Source organism: Pseudorasbora parva, chromosome 5, assembly GCF_024679245.1.
Source record: "Pseudorasbora parva isolate DD20220531a chromosome 5, ASM2467924v1, whole genome shotgun sequence".
Taxonomy (NCBI): domain Eukaryota; kingdom Metazoa; phylum Chordata; class Actinopteri; order Cypriniformes; family Gobionidae; genus Pseudorasbora; species Pseudorasbora parva.
The window spans coordinates 46,640,052-46,661,990 of NC_090176.1; the positions used below are offsets into that span (position 1 = coordinate 46,640,052).

General features: G+C 44.6%; 1 protein-coding gene across 3 annotated transcripts in view; it reads left to right on the forward strand.

Annotated features, from left to right (window-relative positions):
* Nucleotides 1–21,939, forward strand: part of lrp2a (low density lipoprotein receptor-related protein 2a) — a 117,408-nt gene that overhangs the window by 78,208 nt on the left and 17,261 nt on the right. For all 3 annotated transcript variants that reach the window (XR_010905082.1, XM_067444520.1, XM_067444521.1), the window contains 11 exons: nucleotides 533–710; nucleotides 844–1,040; nucleotides 2,689–2,934; nucleotides 3,071–3,199; nucleotides 5,821–5,940; nucleotides 8,963–9,079; nucleotides 9,356–9,472; nucleotides 10,497–10,634; nucleotides 11,632–11,754; nucleotides 11,860–11,988; nucleotides 12,165–12,296. Coding sequence is in view for 2 of the 3 variants with exons in the window: in XM_067444520.1 (XP_067300621.1) it covers nucleotides 533–710; nucleotides 844–1,040; nucleotides 2,689–2,934; nucleotides 3,071–3,199; nucleotides 5,821–5,940; nucleotides 8,963–9,079; nucleotides 9,356–9,472; nucleotides 10,497–10,634; nucleotides 11,632–11,754; nucleotides 11,860–11,988; nucleotides 12,165–12,296 (1,626 nt within the window). In the remaining variant the exon portion in view is untranslated. The remainder of the gene's footprint in view (nucleotides 1–532; nucleotides 711–843; nucleotides 1,041–2,688; nucleotides 2,935–3,070; nucleotides 3,200–5,820; nucleotides 5,941–8,962; nucleotides 9,080–9,355; nucleotides 9,473–10,496; nucleotides 10,635–11,631; nucleotides 11,755–11,859; nucleotides 11,989–12,164; nucleotides 12,297–21,939) is intronic.

The window sequence follows — 21,939 nt, forward strand, 5'->3', positions numbered from 1 at the left end:
TTGCTTTTATTTTAACATGCCTATTTTATATTTAGTCATGTTTTTTATTCTAAGGACATTTATTTTACTTTTGTACAAAATAATAGAGATAATCATATGAGAAATGTATATTCTTATTTTAATTTCAAACACTTTTTTTCTTATGTCTGAAGAATAATCATAGGAATATTATAAATATGCAATTTTAATTTATTTGCAAACATTGAATACATTTCAAACTTTGTATATTTCCTTTAAAAGATCAAACACTGAAATGTATTCAGTGTTTAAAAATGAACTAAACGTTATACATATTGTTAATTACTATTTGCATTTATTCTATCAATTGTTTATTTTTTGTATTTTGTTATTTTAAGAACTGTTTTTAACGTTTGTACGAATAATAGCAAATACTTTTTACATTTGTTTTAATTGCAAACATTGGATAATAATTGTCTACAATTCAGGACATCAGGCCTGCAACCCATTTTTGGTCTTGACCTTTTTCCGCCTAACCACTGATATATACGCTCACTATATCTTTCCCCTGTAGTGACGAATCCTTGTGCGGTCAATAACGGAGGCTGTTCTCACCTGTGTCTTCTGCGAGCGGGGGGTCAAGGTTTTATCTGCGAGTGCCCTGACCACTTCCTTACCGTGCAGATAGGGGGCGTGGCACGCTGTCTGCCCATGTGTTCCAGCACGCAGTACAGATGTGCAGACAACGAACGGTTAGTTTCACCTTGCCGCTTTCATTTCAGGCTCTGTTCTAAAGACTGATGAGCTGCCTTGCTGTATACTGTATACTATTTTAAGTTAGCATCCAAAGTAAAAGAGAATCTTTTGTTTTGTCTTTCTCTAAAGCTGTATCCCTATTTGGTGGAAGTGTGATGGTCAGCGGGACTGCAGAGATGGCTCGGATGAACCCTCAACGTGTCCCGTCCGGCACTGCAGACTAGGCCAGTTCCAGTGTGATGACGGAAACTGCACCAGCCCTCACTTCCTGTGTAACTCTAATCACGACTGTCCCGATGGCTCGGATGAGGACACTGTGCTGTGTGGTATGGACTTTTTTTTTTTTTATACCAGTAAATCCGTTCTGGCAGTTTACCAGTATGAGAAGTTAAAATTACCAGTAAATTGTCAGTATGAAGCTGTGTGAACAAAAAAATTATTAACATCTATGAAGTCTTCTTTGGACCAATAATAAAGTTCCGATGGAGATGATGTGATTACTCTGCGTTGTTTACAGTAAGCTCTTCTGATTTTTAATAGTTTTTCTATGTAAATATGCACTAGATTGACATCTTTGACAATTGTGGCATGTCTCATGACTTTTTCAACGTGTCACACTCGAGACCCAGCCTTCCATTCGTCAGGGCTGCGGTTCTGCAGTTGAATAGTATTATGCATGTCTCATTTTTTTAAGAGCAAAAACACGTTCTGTGTAATTATCCCCTTACATAGCCTGGATGCCACCCGAACTTAGCCCTGCCCACAAATTTTTTAGGTCGGGCGGTTCGGTCTGGCCTCGATCCATAGAGGAGTAATTATCCCCGAACAGAAACTGTTCGGACCAATGAAATCATCAGGGCGGGCGGGCTTTAGATGATGACGGACAGATGATCAACAGTAACGTAATCATGCACGTCATCAAAGGGGCTTGGATTATATTTGTTTGAATTCTAAACGAAGAGCTTGTTTGTATGCATTCGCCTTCACAATTTCTCTCAGAAATGATCATGTTGGGTAAGTACTCTGTGTATCATTAAATTATTTTATTTTTTTACAACACCGGCAAAGACCGTTTATTTCAGCATGCGTGCAGACAGGGTTGCCAAGTTTTTACAACAAAATCCGCCAACTACTAGCCCTAAACAATAGCTTCTCGGGGGGGTTCTCCAGAAAAAAATGGTGTTTGGGGGGTAAAATGTGTGTTATTTTGGCAAGGATGCCTGCTAAAATTCACACTCATGGGTCTTTATATCACATAATTGTCTCTTCAACAAGCGGACATAGAAAACAACCCGCGGAAAAAAACGCGGACTTGGCAACACAGTGCAGTTGAGCTCTGTTGACATTTGACAATGCGTCGCTTCGTTGCTCTGATTGGTTGTAGGTCTATCCAATTGAGGTCTTTCCTGGTTCGGTTGAAACGCCTCATAATCACAGCCCAAAGGAGCAGTTTCAGACTCATATTCTCACTAGAATTGAGTATGACCACGTCAGGCTAGTACCCCTTACACACTCAGATGTCAAAAATTTTGTCAAATTGAACAGATAATGAAGCTAAGGCGCTTCTGTTCATGCAGGTGAATGAGGGCAATAGCACAACTTTTGAAGATGGTTTCACATGACTGACATCACAGAATTTACTGGTATTTTGATGCTGATGTGTGAATGGTCTCTTAACTGTAAAAAGTATAAACGCTGTTACTTGTCTGTCAGTATATTTGTGTATTAACTTTAGTCATTCTGGTAATTTTACGGTAATTTACTGGGATTAGTGTGTAAAAGGAGCTAATACTTACACTGATGCTGATAATTCGGCCTAGTGGCTAAAGATCAGGGCAGGAAGCTGAAAGGTTGTAGGTTTGAACCCTGTGATAAAATGCACACAAAACAACACTGCTATTCTGATATATGCTTTTGGTTGGGCTGGTTCCATGCTGTGTTTAGAAACGCATCTTCCTGTTTCTGTACCGTCAGCCACTCATCAGTGCGAGTCGCATCAGTGGCAGTGTGCCAACAAACGCTGCATCTCTGAGGCCTGGCAGTGTGATGGAGAGAACGACTGCGGAGACGGCTCCGACGAGGATCCTGCACACTGCTCCAGCAGGACCTGCCGACCCGGACAGTTCAAGTGCAGGAACGGACGCTGCATCCCGCAGAGCTGGAAATGTGACGTGGATGACGACTGTGGAGATAACTCCGACGAGCCCATCGACGAATGCAGTGAGTTGCTACAGCTTTAAATGGTTTAATCAGCAAAGGAAGAAAAAGGAGTAATCGTGCTGCAGTATGGAGTGCACTTAAATCTCTTTGCACTATTTTGTGTTGTTCTTAATCATCTTTGTGGTGTTGTTTGCAGTGGGTCCAGCGTACAGATGTGACAATCACACAGAGTTTGACTGCAGGACAAACTACCGCTGCGTTCCTCTGTGGGCCGTGTGCAATGGACACAACGACTGCAGGGACAACAGCGACGAACAGAACTGCGGTAAGACATCAGACAAACCCACAAATGAAAACTTGACTCAGCAGAATGGTTTTTATTCACAAACAGCTTTGCTTACAACCGATGAACAATTCATGAGATAGTTAAGTAATTGTAAAAGTTGTAATATTACAATTATTTTCAAAAATACAATTTACAATTTGAAACTGAAAACATAACTCACAAACAGCAGTGCTTAACTGAAAAGTATGTATTTATAAATAAAACATTAAAGTAATAGTAAAAGTAGTAATATTAAAATGAATAAAGATACAATTAAACATGATTACAATTTAATACATTTATTAAATGAAAATGTATTTCCAGACTGAAAACATGACACTTTTTTATTCACAAATTAGCAGTTCTTACAACAAAAATTATATATCTTTAAATATATACACGCAGCATTCACTTTTCACAATCGAATCAGCCGATGGATAGAATCAAGTCCCTATTTAAGATTTTTCCTTGTTCGATAAGCTTCTTCGCTCAGAAAAACACCACAGTATAGCAGTAAATTTGGCTGCAATTTCTGTTTTATGCTAACATTAACAAAAATATAAATAAAAAATTTAGATCAAATACATATATGTACAGTATATATAATTAGTTTGCATTGTCCCCATTATCAGTGGATATATAATGGTGTGTGTGTTTGTCATGATGGATTGAAATCATGAGGAGTTTTCGCCCTCTCACACTCCAGCGTATTAGTGAGTGTTAGTTAAGTCTCTCTGTGATGGACGGGCCCTCGGTGACCCCTCCTCCTGTCTGGGGCCACACCATTGATTTATGTGTGTTAGGTATGTCTGTGTCAGGCACCGGTGTGTGTGTGTGTGTGTGTGTGTGTGTGTGTGTGTGTGTGTGTGTGTGTGTGTGTGTGTGTATGCACAGATGTGATTATGTTTGTATTGTTTCATTAAGGATTGTGAGGTTTTACTCTTATTTTACCACACTAAAAATTATCATAATTTTAACATTAACCAAAAACCTGTTATTTGGTTAATGTTATCTTACTCTGTATAATTTACTACATATAATGTGTGACTACATGTCATTTTACAATAGTGTTCAATTTACTGTTTTACAGTTACAGTTTTTGTCATTTATCTTGTAATTTACAGTAAAAACAAATATTACTACAGTTTGTGGAAAAGCAACTCGTGATGAGCTTTGGTATCTTTCTTATTAACACCTGTGGTTTTTGGTGGTTTTAAATGGAACATATTTATTTATACGTAAGTGTATAAATATCATATATTTCAGTAGGTTGGTAACATTGTCATTTAATGAAATATATTTTTACTGTTAACCTAAAATGTTGCTACTGTATTTTTTACAGTAAAATTCAAGAACCACATCTGCAGTTTTTTTTAACCATAAATTTCACAGATTTTTTGTCTGTGATCTGACTGATGTACACATAAACACACTCACACATAGCCCTGGTTCTCCTGGGTCTTATCAGCTCCTCCTCGCTCCATTAGTGCCATCCTGCACAGAGAGGAGAGATCGCCCTAATCTGACTGTAAGAATGTGCCGTCCGGGTCAGATGTTCGTACAACTCCTCTACCTTCCTCTCCTCTGTCCACCATCTGCATATTTTCTGCCCCATTTCTTTCTCTTCTCTTCTCTTCTCTTCTCTTCTCTTCTCTTCTCTTCTCTTCTCTTCTCTTCTCTTCTCTTCTCTTCTCTTCTCTTCTCTTCTCTTCTCTTCTCTTCTCTTCTCTTCTCTTCTCTTCTCTTCTCTTCTCTTCTCTTCTCTTCTCTTCTCTTCTCTTCTCTTCTCTTCTCTTCTCTTCTCTCTTCTCTTCTCTTCTCTTCTCTTCTCTTCTCTTCTCTCCTCTCCTCTTCTCTCTCTCTCTTCTCTTCTCTTCTCTTCTCTTCTCTTCTCTTCTCTTCTCTTCTCTTCTCTTCTCTTCTCTTCTCTTCTCTTCTCTTCTCTTCTCTTCTCTTCTCTTCTCTTCTCTTCTCTTCTCTTCTCTTCTCTTTCTCTTCTCTTCTCTTCCTCTTCCTCTCCTCTCTTCCTCTTCCTCTCCTCTCCTCTCCTCTCCTCTCCTCTCCTCTCCTCTCCTCTCCTCTCCTCTCCTCTCCTCTCCTCTCCTCTCCTCTCCTCTCCTCTCCTCTCCTCTCCTCTCCTCTCCTCTCCTCTCCTCTCCCTCTCCCTCTCCCTCTCCCTCTCCCTCTCCTCTCCTCTCCTCTCCTCTCCTCTCCTCTCCTCTCCTCTCCTCTCCTCTCCTCTCCTCTCTCTCCTCTCCTCTCCTCTCCTCTCCTCTCCTCTCCTCTCCCTCTCCCTCTCCCTCTCCCTCTCCCTCTCCCTCTCCCTCTCCCTCTCCCTCTCCTCTCCTCCTCTCCTCTCCTCTCCTCTCCTCTCTCTCCTCTCCTCTCCTCTCCTCTCCTCTCCTCTCCTCTCCTCTCCCTCTCCCTCTCCCTCTCCCTCTCCCTCTCCCTCTCCCTCTCCCTCTTCCTCTTCCTCTCCTCTCCTCTCCTCTCCTCTCCTCTCCTCTCCCTCTCCCTCTCCCTCTTCCTCTTCCTCTTCCTCTCCTCTCCTCAAGCTCATGTTAAATAAGGTCTAGTTTCAACATGTTTGTGTGAGCCTGTGTTGTCTGTTGTATTTGCAGAGGAGTTGACCTGTGAGCCGACGGGTGATTTCCGCTGTGATAACCACCAGTGCATCCCCCTGCGCTGGCGCTGCGACGGAGACAATGACTGCAGCGACGGATCGGATGAACACAACTGCAGTGAGTAGCAGAACTCTGACCTCTCGTGTTCGGTCAGCTCAATATAAAAACACGAGTAACAAGAGGGATAGCTTACCCGGAATCATTATTTAATAACCCTTGTGTGATTACATTAAACATTTTTACTGGAGGAACAAGCAGAGATTGACATTAACACCTGCCAAATGCAGGTGTATTTCTGCAGTGGCGTCTATCGCAGTCACTCCTACTAGCCACTTTGGCGGGTTGAATTTTGTAGATATATATTTTATAGTCAATAATATAGATTTTGTGATGCATACACATTTACTGCAGAACAGATACACAATATCAGCTGTTCTTTCTCACTCTCTCACCTCTCTTACAGCGAGTTAGACACAAACCATCCTCCACTAACTGCAATTTCGCCATTGGATTGTGCATATTGTGTATAATTTGACTCATTCTCAAAGATATTATACTCACACCCAAAGTGTACACACATAAAGCCACTTCTCAGTGCTAAATTGAGTTCTTTTTTTCCCTGCTTATTGCACTTAAACAGTAAAATTCACATAAAATAATGTCAAAATGCCAGTCTTGGCAAGTATTCATGTAAACACAGTCAGTTCTGTTTTAAATGAACATAAACAGCTGAGAAAGAAAACGCACGTGTAACAGTGTAATGGATCCGTGCATCAGGTCTTAAAGTGACAGCAGCCTAATAAACCTGCTGCCAAATTATGAGATACTATTAAAAATATCTATATGGCAGTTTTTCCCCATGGTATCATTGTCAAAATTATGGCTAGTGAAAATACAGAGGGAAAACCCATAGCCACAGTGGCTGGTGAGCAAAAAAGTTCATGTCAAGTTCTGCTAACTAGAGAAACAGTAACGAGTAATGATAAAGATGAAAAGATTTGATGGGAACAAATTGGAAAGACAGAGAGTGTGGAGGAGACGGCGTGATGGCAGACAAGGTGCTGTTAGGTGTGAAAGGTTGACAAATGGTTAGCACTAAACCTTCAAGCTGCGTGTTGGAAGAAGCGCTGATTTTTTCAGCACTTTCTCCTCCCTGCAGAAGAGCTGCGGGGGTAGTGAACGCAGGTCATTCCCATGATGAACTCAACTCCGAAAAATGGTCCTCTTGCTGAAGAGCCAGAAGTAACTCGTCAGAGCTAATCCTGTAACACAGTTAAGCGCAGCTTAATCATCGCCCTCATCTGTGTCAGAGGGTTTTTGTGCCTTTATAAGTACTTTGTGAAACATTGCTGTTCACAAGACATACTGTATACTGTATAATTGAGACTCCACTGCATCTCAGAAGTTAATGATATGCTAAAGCCCGCCCCGCTTCATGACGTGATTGGTTACAAGGTAGTTTGTGGCGTAAAAATCGATTTCGCCGGTGTTTGGTTCATTGGACTTAAGGAGAAAATGCTTAGCAATGGTGTTGACTTATGAATTTGCACATGGTTTGTCTTAATGCATATTAAAAGCACCACACAGACATATAAACAACATAAAACATGATTTTCACCACATGGGGGGACCCACTTTATATTAAGTGGCCTTAACTACTATGTACTAACATTTTAATTCACAATTTAAAGGGGTGGTTCCGTGTTTTTTTCTAGGCTTGGTTGTGTTTATGGGGCGCAGTATAACATGTCTTAACACTTTGTTTTTTTTTTACGCCGTATTTTTCATATATTTGACCTTTATTCCGCACTGCTGTCTCCACTGTCCTTCGAACGGCTCATTTGGTTCCTGCTTCTATGAAGCCCATCCCTCCGAAAAACATAATGGTCTTAGATTGGTTAGATGGCCAAATGTAGTTTCCTGTATTTTTATTGGCTGAAGTGCCAAGCACAGGTTGTCCCTAACTTTACCCGTATCCCACCTCAATATCAGCAAAAGTGTTTCGCAATACAATATGAACACAATAAGTACATTGTACTTAATTTTTTTATTTAACATAGTAGTTAAGGTCACTTAAAGGGGGGGTGAAACACTCCGTTTCAGTCAGTGTCATGTCAATCTTGAGTACCTATAGAGTAGCATTGCATCCTGCATATCTCCGAAAAGTCTTTATTTTTTTTACAATTATATAAGAAAGATGCGCTGTTCCGAGTCTTTCCAAAAAAAGCCGAGCGGGTGGGGGCGTGTCGTGTGAGCGGAGCTAAATAATGACGTGTGCAGCAGCGCGCTGCAGTGAGGAAAGTGAGTCGCTCTGTGAGGAAAGTGATTCGCTCTGTGAGGAAAGTGATTCGCTCATTGAGGAAAGTGATTCGCCCGCCGCGTGAGGAAAGTGATTCGCTCTGTGAGGAAAGTGATTCGCTCTGTGAGGAAAGTGATTCGCTCTGTGAGGAAAGTGATTCGCTCAGTGAGGAAAGTGATTCGCCCGCCGCGTGAGGAAAGTGAGTCGCTCTGTGAGGAAAGTGATTCGCTCAGTGAGGAAAGTGATTCGCCTGCCGCGTGAGGAAAGTGATTCGCCCGTCGCGTGAGGAAAGTGCTAATACAGATCGACCGTCGGCCTATCAGTGGGTAAGTCAGTAGCTACTGGTTATATCACCTGTTTAGCATCCTACAAGCCAGTGCTTTGATGGGCGTAGCCTGTTGCTTTCGCTCTCTCCCTCTCTCTCTCTCTCACGCTCTTCCGGTAGAATTGTCCGTAAGGCCCATACAAGGAAATTCCGCCCCCGTTAACGTCAAAGGGGACGCATGATCTCAAAAAACTTGCCGAAACTTATGACTAACCGGAAGTAGTATTTTTGACAAAGAAATACTCCCATCAAACGTCCACCTTAACTTTTGAAACTTTGTCTATGTTTAGTATGGGATTCCAAGTCTTTAACAGTGTAAAAAGATCAGTATGCATGAAACAGCATTTCACCCCCCCTTTAATATAAAGTGGGGCCACGTGGGGTCTTTAAGAACCCCCCTTGTGGTAAAATCACTGTGGCCAACAGCCACTTGGGCCTTATTGCTTTATTGGCCTGTCTGCCTTGTATGTATGTTAAATGTGTGTCTAATTGACTCATTTCTTATGCGTTCACAGCCCCTCGTTCGTGCACAGAGAGCGAGTACCGCTGTGACAACCTGCACTGCATTCCTGACCGCTGGGTTTGTGACCATGACAACGACTGCGAAGACAATTCTGACGAGAGAGACTGTGGTGAGTGAAAGAAAAGAAGAGACAGCAGAAAGGAAAGGCTATCAAAAGACAGATGGAGAGAGAAAGAGGACGAGAGTAACGTGCCGTGGCACTAGCCACCATGTTCAACATCATAATACTGTCTTTTTATTACAGATTGATCCTCAGTGGGTGATATCTCAATACATTTGTGTGCCTGGATACCTTGTGAATGACTTACAGGAAGTGTGCATAATTCATTCTCCATGGAGGATTGAGAGAGATTGGCTTCATTCTTTGTGGATGAATGTGTTTCAGAGCTGCGGACCTGTCACCCGGGTTACTTCCAGTGCAGTAGCGGCCACTGCATCGCTGAGCGCTTCAAATGTGACGGCAACGCTGACTGTCTCGACTTCACCGATGAAAGTTCCTGCCGTGAGTCTGCCGTTTCAATTCTGGAACTGCACTTGAGAACAAGACAGTTGTGAATTATATTATATTATAGCGCCCTCTGGAGTCCAAAAGGGTTGTGCATCTGTAACTTTTCCCACTGATATGGAAACTATATCTTTGGCCTTGGAAACTCATGGAAATTTTACATTTTGATTAAAGGTGACGAAGACAAACTTACACCGATTAATCATTCACAATAAGATAAGGAACCTGTTAAGCATCTTTCCTGTAGCTTTAAAGGGGTTGTTCTGTGTTTTTTTTCTAGGCTTGGTTGTGTTTATGGGGTGCAGTATAACATGTCTTAATACTTCTTCTTTTTTTTTTTAACGCCATATTTTTCTTATATTTGACCTTTATTCCACACCACTGTCTCCACTGTCCTTTGAACGGCTTGTTTGCTTCATCCCTCCGAAAAACGCAATGGTCTTAGATTGTTTAGATGGCCAAATGTAGTTTCCTGTGCCAAGCACAGGTTGTCCGGAAACGCCACGCCCCTTCCCATTACGGGCAGAAGTCACATATGAGGAGACTAGCAAGGGTTTATGATGTCACCAACCAGGAAGAAGCTTATTGTAGTCCAAACCGGCCATTTTTGTAGGCAATAAACTACCATCACTTTAAAAGACAATATCTCCGTTTGCATTGAACTTTCAGCGCTGTAACTTTACAGATACTGTTTATGCTCAAGCAGCAACATTACACACTAACTAAAGTTAAAAAAGTGAAATCCCATGCAACCACCCCTTTAAGAGTGAGCCTTGGTACTAGCAATGCCAACCTTTATTTTTTGTTGTCGTCTGATATTGTCAGTGCAGTCAAATCAATAATATTATTGAATACTAAGTGAATATTGAATATACCCCGACTAAGAAAGCCACAGACGACAGTGGCAAGGAACCCAATTCAATAAATGTTTGAATGCAACTGAAGTCACTTTCATATGCCAAATGCTAAATGTGTTATGAAAGTTTATGTTGACTTTGAGTTGTGTGTGTGCACATTTCAGCCACACGCTACCCGAACAGCACCTACTGCCCACCCTTCCTGTTTGAGTGTAAGAACCACGTGTGTGTGCAGCAGCACTGGATATGTGACGGAGATAATGACTGCGGGGATAATTCAGATGAGGAACTTCATCTCTGCTGTGAGAAAAACCTTCATCTATCTATCTATCTATCTATCTATCTATCTATCTATCTATCTATCTATCTATCTATCTATCTATCTATCTATCTATCTATCTATCTATCTATCCATCCATCCATCCATCCATCCATCCATCCATCCATCCATCCACCCACCCATCCACCCACCCATCCACCCATCCATCCATCCATCCATCCATCCGATCAGATCCATCCATCCATCCATCCATCCAGTCGATCAGATCCATCCATCCATCCATCCAGTCGATCAGATCCATCCATCCATCCATCCATCCATCCAGTCGATCAGATCCATCCATCCATCCATCCATCCATCCATCCAGTCGATCAGATCCATCCATCCATCCATCCATCCATCCAGTCGATCAGATCCATCCATCCATCCATCCATCCAGTCGATCAGATCCATCCATCCAGTCGATCAGATCAATCAATCAGTCAATCAATCAATCAATCAATCAATCAATCAATCAATCAATCAATCAATCAATCAATCAATCAATCAATCCAATCACATCCTTCCATCCATCAATCCATTAATCCATCCATTAATCCATCCAATCAATCACATCCATCCGCCATTCTTCCATCCATCCATCCATCCATCCATCCAATTGGTCACATCCATCCAATCGATCACATCCATCAATCAATCAATCAATCAATCAACATCCGTTCATCCATCCATCCATCCATCCATCCAATCACATCCATTAATCCATCCATCCATTCAATCGATCACATCCATCCATCCGATCACATCCTTCCATCCATCCATCAATTAATCCATCCAATCGATCACATCCATATATCACTATATAAACCTTTACATTTTTTAAGTGCATAAATCCTATCCAACTAGTATAGTTCTGCTATAATTTGTATAGTATATCAGCTGTATAACCCAATAAATGGAACATTTGCCATTTTAGATGTAGAACAAAGTTTTAACAACAAAAACATTTTGCTCCTCAGTGGACATCTCCTGTGATGCTCCATTCCGTTTCCGTTGTGATAACACCCGCTGTATCTACAGTCACGAGCTCTGCAATTCTATAGATGACTGTGGTGATGGAACCGATGAGAGGGCGGAGCATTGTGAGTGACGGTCAATTCATAGATTTTCACATCAACTAGACTAGCATTTATTATTAAATATATGTAATATGTAAAAAACCCTGCTTTGTGTGAATGATTGCTCAGGTGTGACTCCCACACATGGACCCTGCTCTGCAGACGAGTATAAATGTGGAAATGGTCAGTGCATTCCTCTTCAGTACGCCTGTGACGACTATGACGACTGTGAGGACCAGACCGATGAGCTCGGCTGCTGTGAGTTTTGTTCATTTACTGACCCTTATGTGGTTTATTATTTCCTTTCTTGCATGAACAAAAGTGGATGACGATCCATACTAACAAGCTATAAAAAGGACAAAAAAGCTTCAAAGACTAGATCCCATCGTCCGTGGTACATGTTTTTGTAACATTTCTTCATCTCTCTTTGTTAGACTACGGCCACGGGCGCTCCTGCAGTGAGGATCTGTGTGAGCATAACTGCACAGATTTGTCGACCGGAGGCTTTATTTGCGCTTGTAGACCTGGATATAAACCTAACCCGGAGGACAAGAACACCTGCGATGGTTTGTGACATCATTTTAATACTTTCTTTATTAGAAGACCTCAATGTGTACAATAAAACAGGCTTACATAGAGGCATTCCGGAAGCCAGCCAGGACAACGGGAACTCCTGCAGGGGTTTTTCCGTGACTAGTCTGTTTCAAAACTCAAAACTTTTTTTAAATTCTGTCCTTTGCATGGAATCTTTTCTGTCTGGATGGGAGCAACATAAGAAGTACATGCCATTCATGCACAAAGCTTAGACAATAAAATCGAAAGGCTTACTAAGTTTTAGTAATTTTGTTACTCATGTGCAAGTGGTCAAAAGTTGACAAGCTGAAAACTTTTTAGCCCTGATTTACACCTTTATTTAGTGTTGTCCGCTTGTGATCCGATTGACCAAAATATTAAAGGTGCCCTAGAATGAAACATTTAATTAACCTTGCCATAGTGAAATAAAAAGAGTTCAGTACATGGACATCACATACTGTGAGTCTCAAACACCATTGCCTCCTCCTTCTTATGTAAATCTTGTGAATGAAAAACAAAACGGAAACGTAAGTGATCTTCAACATAACGCCAACCGTGACGCAATCACTGGGGATCATTTATATGTACGGCACCAACATTTGCATATGTCTAAACATGTTCATTGTCAGGCGGAACTGACAGAGCCAAATCTTTGGAACTGCAGGTAAACAAGCTCCACGCAAAGATAGCAAAAACGGCAGCTCTCATGGACACATATGTCATGTTCCAGGCTGTGCAGGAGACTTTTCTACCCTTCCCACAGATAAAAATGTCAACAGTCATGGTTGATGTTTATAATCAGATACCACAACTATTTAATTCAAGATCGTTCGTTTGCTCGACCTATTTCAAGCAAGCTTCACTCAGCGTCTTAAACTGAAGAAAGTGGCAATTACAGCTGTATTCCTGCAAGCAGTAAGTAGCGATTTATCCACTTATTGACTGTTTAAACAATTCTGATTAAATTGAAAGTTTCTTAGGGAGACAGCATTGTCTAGATAACGCAAGATGTTAGTACAGTAACAACAGGAGTACCAAGTACCATAAAAAACCATATGCACGCAAGCTCACTCTCGCGCGCGGATGATCTGAAAACACCAATAAACAAGTAAGCTGCATTTCAGCAATCTCCATTTGAGATGTTCTGCTTAAAGTGTCATTCAGTCGGTCTGTGTTCTGTCAGGACGGTCAGGACTCACGAGCTGAACAACTGAATTGCTGTGAGCTGTGAGCTGCTGAAATAAGCCAATCAGAGTAGAGCTCAACATTAATATTCATGACCCTTCCAAATAAGGCAAAAACAGAGCATTGCATCCTAGGGACAATTTATAGGGTTGTAAATGGACCTGTAAAACCGTATCTGGACAATTTTTGCCCTTAAATAAGCCACATACCCTCTATGTAGATATCAGAGAACAATTTACCATATTTGTTTCAAATCATTTTAAGGCACCTTTAATACCAGGTGTAAACAGCCTTTTTTGAAAATCTTCAAATTTTCAAAAAAAATTTACACAACCACCACCACCAAAATTCTGTGTAGCTACTACAGGCCAAAATGCATGTTTAGGCCCCGATCACACAGAACGCGTTTTTGCAGCGAGAGGCGCCTTTTTTAAATGGATTTTGGTTGTCAGAGAGCGTTATGTACGCTGCTTATGCGCCCTGGGCGCCTCGCATTTAAACCGCTTGCTGCGCCTCGCGTTTTTGAAGGAGCGCTCCGAGTGCATGAAGTTGAAAAAAAGTCAACTCTGAGCGGAAAAGCGTGCAACGTCATCGCGTTTATTTTCTGTTGTCCAATCGAATGAATGGAGAGGCGGGCCTTCTGTTGTGTTGACCGTTACATTGATTTGACTGACAGTACAGGTGATTCGGGAGTTGCCTAGATTAGAAACATTAAAAGAAACAGTGCCTCGCGTTTTCGAACCTGAAAAACGCGTTCTGTGTGATCGGGGCCTTACAAAACTTACGTTTTGCATGGCAATACATGGCAGTGAATTTGAAACGGTGTCTGTCTTGTTTTTAAAAAAAAATTTTTTACAGAAGAAAACATTGTATACAACAACATGCCACATGTTGTTACTGTTTTTTTAGGTAATTGTTTTATGAGTGATAAAGTGTGTTTGCTGTGTGATTATTGTTATTGTTATGGAAGAATTTAGTTTATTTAAGACATTGGGCCCTATCTTGCACTCAGCGCAATTGACTTTGTACACCGACGCATGTGTCATTCCTATTTTGCACCCGTGCAAAGCGCGCTTTTCCCTCCACAGAAGCACGTCGCTAAACTAGTGAATGAACTTGCGCTCCCTGGGCGGTTCAGCGCAAAAAAGGAGGCGTGTTCCGGCGCAAACAATCCCTGGTGCTATTTTGCTGTTCCTTTAAACAATTGCGCCACCTACCAGAAAAACCTAGTCTAAAGTCAGCGGCGCATTGCGCGTTGCTCATTATGCTATTTTAAGGGCGCATGCTTGACCATAATGTATAGCGTGCACAACGCGCATACACTTTGCTCATGTAATCTACACAGATGCAACAGTTATTTTTGCAAATCATAAATTGTTACACTAACTATTGGATACATCTAACTGATGCTATCTAATTCAGTCACTGACTGTAGTACATGGCAGTAGCTTTCAGCCAGGAGAAGATGTCGTCAGGTGGCGTCCAACTTTCACGGGATGTTTCGACCCTGAACCACAACACCCTCCAGTTGGCGGGTCGGCAGTGGTGGCCAGTCACTGCCCACCTCCTCCTGGCCCCCAGCTCAACTCCTCCCTCCTACTCCAGAGCCAGCAAGACGCTCTTTCTGCTGCCTCACCCAACCTACGAACAGCTACCTTCCTTTCCCTACCTGCCAAACCCAGAGCTGTGAGTGTTTTCCACACAGACTGTGCCGGGAAACCCCTACACCCGACCTCAACCGGGAATAGCCAGGTCTGCCACCCTTTGGCCCTACACTGCTCAACGAGGTCCTGATACTTGGTGGCTTTCCGCTCGTAGGCCTCCTCGCACCCGTCTTCCCATGGAACCGTCAGTTCAATCAAGATTAGCTTCCTTGCCTCCTCCGACCATAAGACCATGTCTGGCCTCAACTGTGTTTGCACAACCTGGGGGAAGACTAGTTTCCTTCCCAGGTCCACCCTCATCTCCCAGGATTGTGCTGCTTGCAAGAGGCTCTTCTTAATCTTCTTGGGGGCTGGTGGTTTCTCCCCCTCTCTGATGAACTGGATGGCTGTTACCGGCCTTATAATGGTCTGGCGCTTTTTCTGCCTCTCCCGCTCCAAGATGTCAGCCAGTGCACTGAGGACGTTGTCATGTCGCCACCTGTATCTTCCTTGGCTAAGAGCTGTTTTGCATCCTGCCAGTATATGCGCCATTGTTCCCCTCCCTCCGCATAGCCTACACAATGGGTCCTCCCTCATTCCCCATCTGTGGAGGTTTGTTGGTGATGGAAGGGTGTCATACACTGAACGGAGCAGGAAGGAGATACGAAAAGGCTCCAGTCTCCAGATCTCAGACCACGTGATCTTCCGCTTTGGCAGGTCCCACTTTGTCCAGGCACCTTGCAGACCGAGTTCGACAGCCCTAGACTTGCGCCTTTCTTCCTCCAGGTGTCGGACCTCAGCTTGAATCATGACCCTCCTCTGCTTTGGGTCTGCTTTTCCCCATTGCTGGAAGTGAGTGGATCCGAGTCCCTGCCTCCCTACGCATGGGTTCCCGATGATGTCCTTCAGCTTTAATGTACTTTCAGCTTGTGCCACTGATGTGCCAGCCGCCCATTTGCGTCCTGATCTCGTCGTGACGCCTGCTCTTCTGACTTTTTCATCAGTGGAGTCTTGGTACATCATCACAACCCGGCACTTTGCCACCTTGAACTCTTCCACCACTGATGAAAGGGGTAGTTGTATCTGACCAGACCTGGTGTAAAGCCCTACTGATGTGAAGCTTGGTGGAATTCCAAGCCACTTGCGAAGGTGTTTGTTCACTCGTCTCTCGACTCCTTCCACTGTTGTCATAGGTACTTCATAGATTGTAAGTAGCCACATGAGTCGTGGTAGCAGGCCGTGCTGGAAGAGCCAGGCCTTAAACTTTCCTGGCAGCCCTGACCCCTCGATCTTACTCAGCCATGCATCTGCCTGTTTCTCTGTCCTAGAAACGTTGCATCTGTCGGTCAGGGATGCGTCATACCATTTCCCTAGGCACTTAATTGGGTTTTCCTCAATTGATGGTATCGTTTCCCCCTGTACTCGCAAGTGGAACTTGCTGGTCACTTCCCCCCTTCTGATTACCATACTTCTTGATTTCCTTGGCTTGAACTTCATTCGAGCCCATGTTGCCACATCATCAAGAGCCTTCAGGATCCATCCTGCCTGCACATGGGTTGAAGTTGTTATTGTAAGGTCATCCATAAAACCTCTTATTGGAGGTTGGCGGGTGCCAGACTCCATTAATGGCCCCCTGGATTCCTTTCCTGCAGCTGTTATGAGCAGGTTCATTCCCATGACAAACAGGATGGGGGAGATTGTGCAGCCTGTCACGATTCCTTTTTCAAGGTCCTGCCACTGGGTTGTGAAGTGGGCAGTTTTGAACCGTAATTGGAATCCTCCAAAGTAGCTGGTAATTATACCCCTAGTGTGGTGGGGGATATGGTAGTGTTCCATAGCCGTGTTGATGAGGCCATGTGGGATTGAACCGTATGCGTTAGCCAAGTCGAGCCAGACAACTGTTAGGTTTCCTTTGCTCATCTTGGCCTCCCGGATCAGCTGGTTGAGGATACCCGTATGTTCCAAGCACCCGGAGAAACCTGGAATGCCGCCTTTCTGGACTGATGTGTCGACATATTTGTTCTTCACCATGTAGGTAGTCATCCTTTTTGCCAGGACAGAAAAGAATACCTTGCATTCGACACTAAGGAGAGAAATGGTTCGGAACTGGTTGATGTCGGAGGAGTCCATTTCCTTGGGTACAAAGCACCCCTCTGCTCTTTTCCAGGATGCTGGAATGATACCTTTTGTCCATATCCTTCGCAACAGTTTCCATAACCTGCGGAGGAGCATCGGGCATCTCTTGTATACTTTATAAGGTATACCGCTTGGTCCTGGGGCAGATGCTGAACGGGCTTTCTTTACAATGTCCTGGACTTCTCTCCATGTTGGTTCACTTGTATCAAGCTCTTCCTCAGGAGTTTCTGCAGTTCTGCTGATCTTTGGGTATGCGCCACAGGATTGGTTCCTGAGGGCGTCACTGTGGCTCTCCTTAAGGAACTCCTCGACAACTTCCTTAGGGCTGGTCAATCTTCCAGATCTTGCTTCCCCAAGCAGGGTTTTAGTAAACCTGTATGGGTCCTTAATGAACCGCGCTCGCTTGGCCTCCTTCTCCTTCCTCAGTTTCAGAGACCTTTCTGCCCTTCTCAGTCTGCAGAGTTGCCCTCGAAGTCCACTAGTTAGATCTTTTATGCCCTTTCTTTCTTCAGCACTTGCTGTTCTGAACTGCTTGTTGAGGGTCTTGATCTCCCTCCTTAATTTCAAGACCTCTCTTGCCCTCCTGTTAGGATGATTTACCTGCGTTCCACTGCTACCCTTTCTCTCCTCTGTGCCAAAGCGCTCTCTGGCCATGGTGATGATGATTGTTGTCATACTGTCGATTTTCTTCTCAGCTGATCCTGCTAATGTGGCCTCAAGCACTCTATCTAGGTCCCCATCTAGTTGGTTCCATGCAGTGTTGTTGTTTGCTTGGGGCCATCTCACTTTTCCTGACGTAGGTTGGGTGCCTGAGATAGTGTTAGGAGAGTCCCTCCTGTGGCGTTGGGATGAAGCAGGTGCTGAGAGGTCTCCTGTACTGTGGGGTGCTTCCTGACTGGAGTCCTCCTGCGTCTCACTTAGTGTCTCCACTATGCGCTGCATCTGCTTCCTCCCTTCTCCACATTGGGTCTTAGATTGATGTATTTTAAGTCCCCTTGCGTTCTTGCAAAGCTTTCCGCAGTGGCACTTTACCTCTAACATTTCCCCTGTAAGTGTAGTTTGGGTAAGCCGTCTCATTATCCGTGTGTTTTCCATAGCCGTAACCGTTGTGTCCGTCCCATTGAGTCTCTCATCCTCCCCCCCTCTCGGGAGACCCTGGGGGTATTGCTCATTGTTCCGTTTTGTAGCTTTGGTTGGTGCCCTCTTGCGAGTGCTGTGATTGAGGTTGCTAACCTCACCCACCCACGCCAGTCTTTCCTGGAGGTCATCTGTCTTTCCAGCGTCACCAATCTTCCTTGGTTGCCATCCAGCCTTTCCTGGAAGTCACTGGTGTCCCAGGGGAAATACTATTGGATACATCTAACTGATGCTATCTAATTCAGTCACTGACTGTAGTACATGGCAGTAGCTTTCAGCCAGGAGAAGATGTCGTCAGGTGGCGTCCAACTTTCACGGGATGTTTCGACCCTGAACCACAACACCCTCCAGTTGGCGGGTCGGCAGTGGTGGCCAGTCACTGCCCACCTCCTCCTGGCCCCCAGCTCAACTCCTCCCTCCTACTCCAGAGCCAGCAAGACGCTCTTTCTGCTGCCTCACCCAACCTACGAACAGCTACCTTCCTTTCCCTACCTGCCAAACCCAGAGCTGTGAGTGTTTTCCACACAGACTGTGCCGGGAAACCCCTACACCCGACCTCAACCGGGAATAGCCAGGTCTGCCACCCTTTGGCCCTACACTGCTCAACGAGGTCCTGATACTTGGTGGCTTTCCGCTCGTAGGCCTCCTCGCACCCGTCTTCCCATGGAACCGTCAGTTCAATCAAGATTAGCTTCCTTGCCTCCTCCGACCATAAGACCATGTCTGGCCTCAACTGTGTTTGCACAACCTGGGGGAAGACTAGTTTCCTTCCCAGGTCCACCCTCATCTCCCAGGATTGTGCTGCTTGCAAGAGGCTCTTCTTAATCTTCTTGGGGGCTGGTGGTTTCTCCCCCTCTCTGATGAACTGAATGGCTGTTACCGGCCTTATAATGGTCTGGCGCTTTTTCTGCCTCTCCCGCTCCAAGATGTCAGCCAGTGCACTGAGGACGTTGTCATGTCGCCACCTGTATCTTCCTTGGCTAAGAGCTGTTTTGCATCCTGCCAGTATATGCGCCATTGTTCCCCTCCCTCCGCATAGCCTACACAATGGGTCCTCCCTCATTCCCCATCTGTGGAGGTTTGTTGGTGATGGAAGGGTGTCATACACTGAACGGAGCAGGAAGGAGATACGAAAAGGCTCCAGTCTCCAGATCTCAGACCACGTGATCTTCCGCTTTGGCAGGTCCCACTTTGTCCAGGCACCTTGCAGACCGAGTTCGACAGCCCTAGACTTGCGCCTTTCTTCCTCCAGGTGTCGGACCTCAGCTTGAATCATGACCCTCCTCTGCTTTGGGTCTGCTTTTCCCCATTGCTGGAAGTGAGTGGATCCGAGTCCCTGCCTCCCTACGCATGGGTTCCCGATGATGTCCTTCAGCTTTAATGTACTTTCAGCTTGTGCCACTGATGTGCCAGCCGCCCATTTGCGTCCTGATCTCGTCGTGACGCCTGCTCTTCTGACTTTTTCATCAGTGGAGTCTTGGTACATCATCACAACCCGGCACTTTGCCACCTTGAACTCTTCCACCACTGATGAAAGGGGTAGTTGTATCTGACCAGACCTGGTGTAAAGCCCTACTGATGTGAAGCTTGGTGGAATTCCAAGCCACTTGCGAAGGTGTTTGTTCACTCGTCTCTCGACTCCTTCCACTGTTGTCATAGGTACTTCATAGATTGTAAGTAGCCACATGAGTCGTGGTAGCAGGCCGTGCTGGAAGAGCCAGGCCTTAAACTTTCCTGGCAGCCCTGACCCCTCGATCTTACTCAGCCATGCATCTGCCTGTTTCTCTGTCCTAGAAACGTTGCATCTGTCGGTCAGGGATGCGTCATACCATTTCCCTAGGCACTTAATTGGGTTTTCCTCAATTGATGGTATCGTTTCCCCCTGTACTCGCAAGTGGAACTTGCTGGTCACTTCCCCCCTTCTGATTACCATACTTCTTGATTTCCTTGGCTTGAACTTCATTCGAGCCCATGTTGCCACATCATCAAGAGCCTTCAGGATCCATCCTGCCTGCACATGGGTTGAAGTTGTTATTGTAAGGTCATCCATAAAACCTCTTATTGGAGGTTGGCGGGTGCCAGACTCCATTAATGGCCCCCTGGATTCCTTTCCTGCAGCTGTTATGAGCAGGTTCATTCCCATGACAAACAGGATGGGGGAGATTGTGCAGCCTGTCACGATTCCTTTTTCAAGGTCCTGCCACTGGGTTGTGAAGTGGGCAGTTTTGAACCGTAATTGGAATCCTCCAAAGTAGCTGGTAATTATACCCCTAGTGTGGTGGGGGATATGGTAGTGTTCCATAGCCGTGTTGATGAGGCCATGTGGGATTGAACCGTATGCGTTAGCCAAGTCGAGCCAGACAACTGTTAGGTTTCCTTTGCTCATCTTGGCCTCCCGGATCAGCTGGTTGAGGATACCCGTATGTTCCAAGCACCCGGAGAAACCTGGAATGCCGCCTTTCTGGACTGATGTGTCGACATATTTGTTCTTCACCATGTAGGTAGTCATCCTTTTTGCCAGGACAGAAAAGAATACCTTGCATTCGACACTAAGGAGAGAAATGGTTCGGAACTGGTTGATGTCGGAGGAGTCCATTTCCTTGGGTACAAAGCACCCCTCTGCTCTTTTCCAGGATGCTGGAATGATACCTTTTGTCCATATCCTTCGCAACAGTTTCCATAACCTGCGGAGGAGCATCGGGCATCTCTTGTATACTTTATAAGGTATACCGCTTGGTCCTGGGGCAGATGCTGAACGGGCTTTCTTTACAATGTCCTGGACTTCTCTCCATGTTGGTTCACTTGTATCAAGCTCTTCCTCAGGAGTTTCTGCAGTTCTGCTGATCTTTGGGTATGCGCCACAGGATTGGTTCCTGAGGGCGTCACTGTGGCTCTCCTTAAGGAACTCCTCGACAACTTCCTTAGGGCTGGTCAATCTTCCAGATCTTGCTTCCCCAAGCAGGGTTTTAGTAAACCTGTATGGGTCCTTAATGAACCGCGCTCGCTTGGCCTCCTTCTCCTTCCTCAGTTTCAGAGACCTTTCTGCCCTTCTCAGTCTGCAGAGTTGCCCTCGAAGTCCACTAGTTAGATCTTTTATGCCCTTTCTTTCTTCAGCACTTGCTGTTCTGAACTGCTTGTTGAGGGTCTTGATCTCCCTCCTTAATTTCAAGACCTCTCTTGCCCTCCTGTTAGGATGATTTACCTGCGTTCCACTGCTACCCTTTCTCTCCTCTGTGCCAAAGCGCTCTCTGGCCATGGTGATGATGATTGTTGTCATACTGTCGATTTTCTTCTCAGCTGATCCTGCTAATGTGGCCTCAAGCACTCTATCTAGGTCCCCATCTAGTTGGTTCCATGCAGTGTTGTTGTTTGCTTGGGGCCATCTCACTTTTCCTGACGTAGGTTGGGTGCCTGAGATAGTGTTAGGAGAGTCCCTCCTGTGGCGTTGGGATGAAGCAGGTGCTGAGAGGTCTCCTGTACTGTGGGGTGCTTCCTGACTGGAGTCCTCCTGCGTCTCACTTAGTGTCTCCACTAT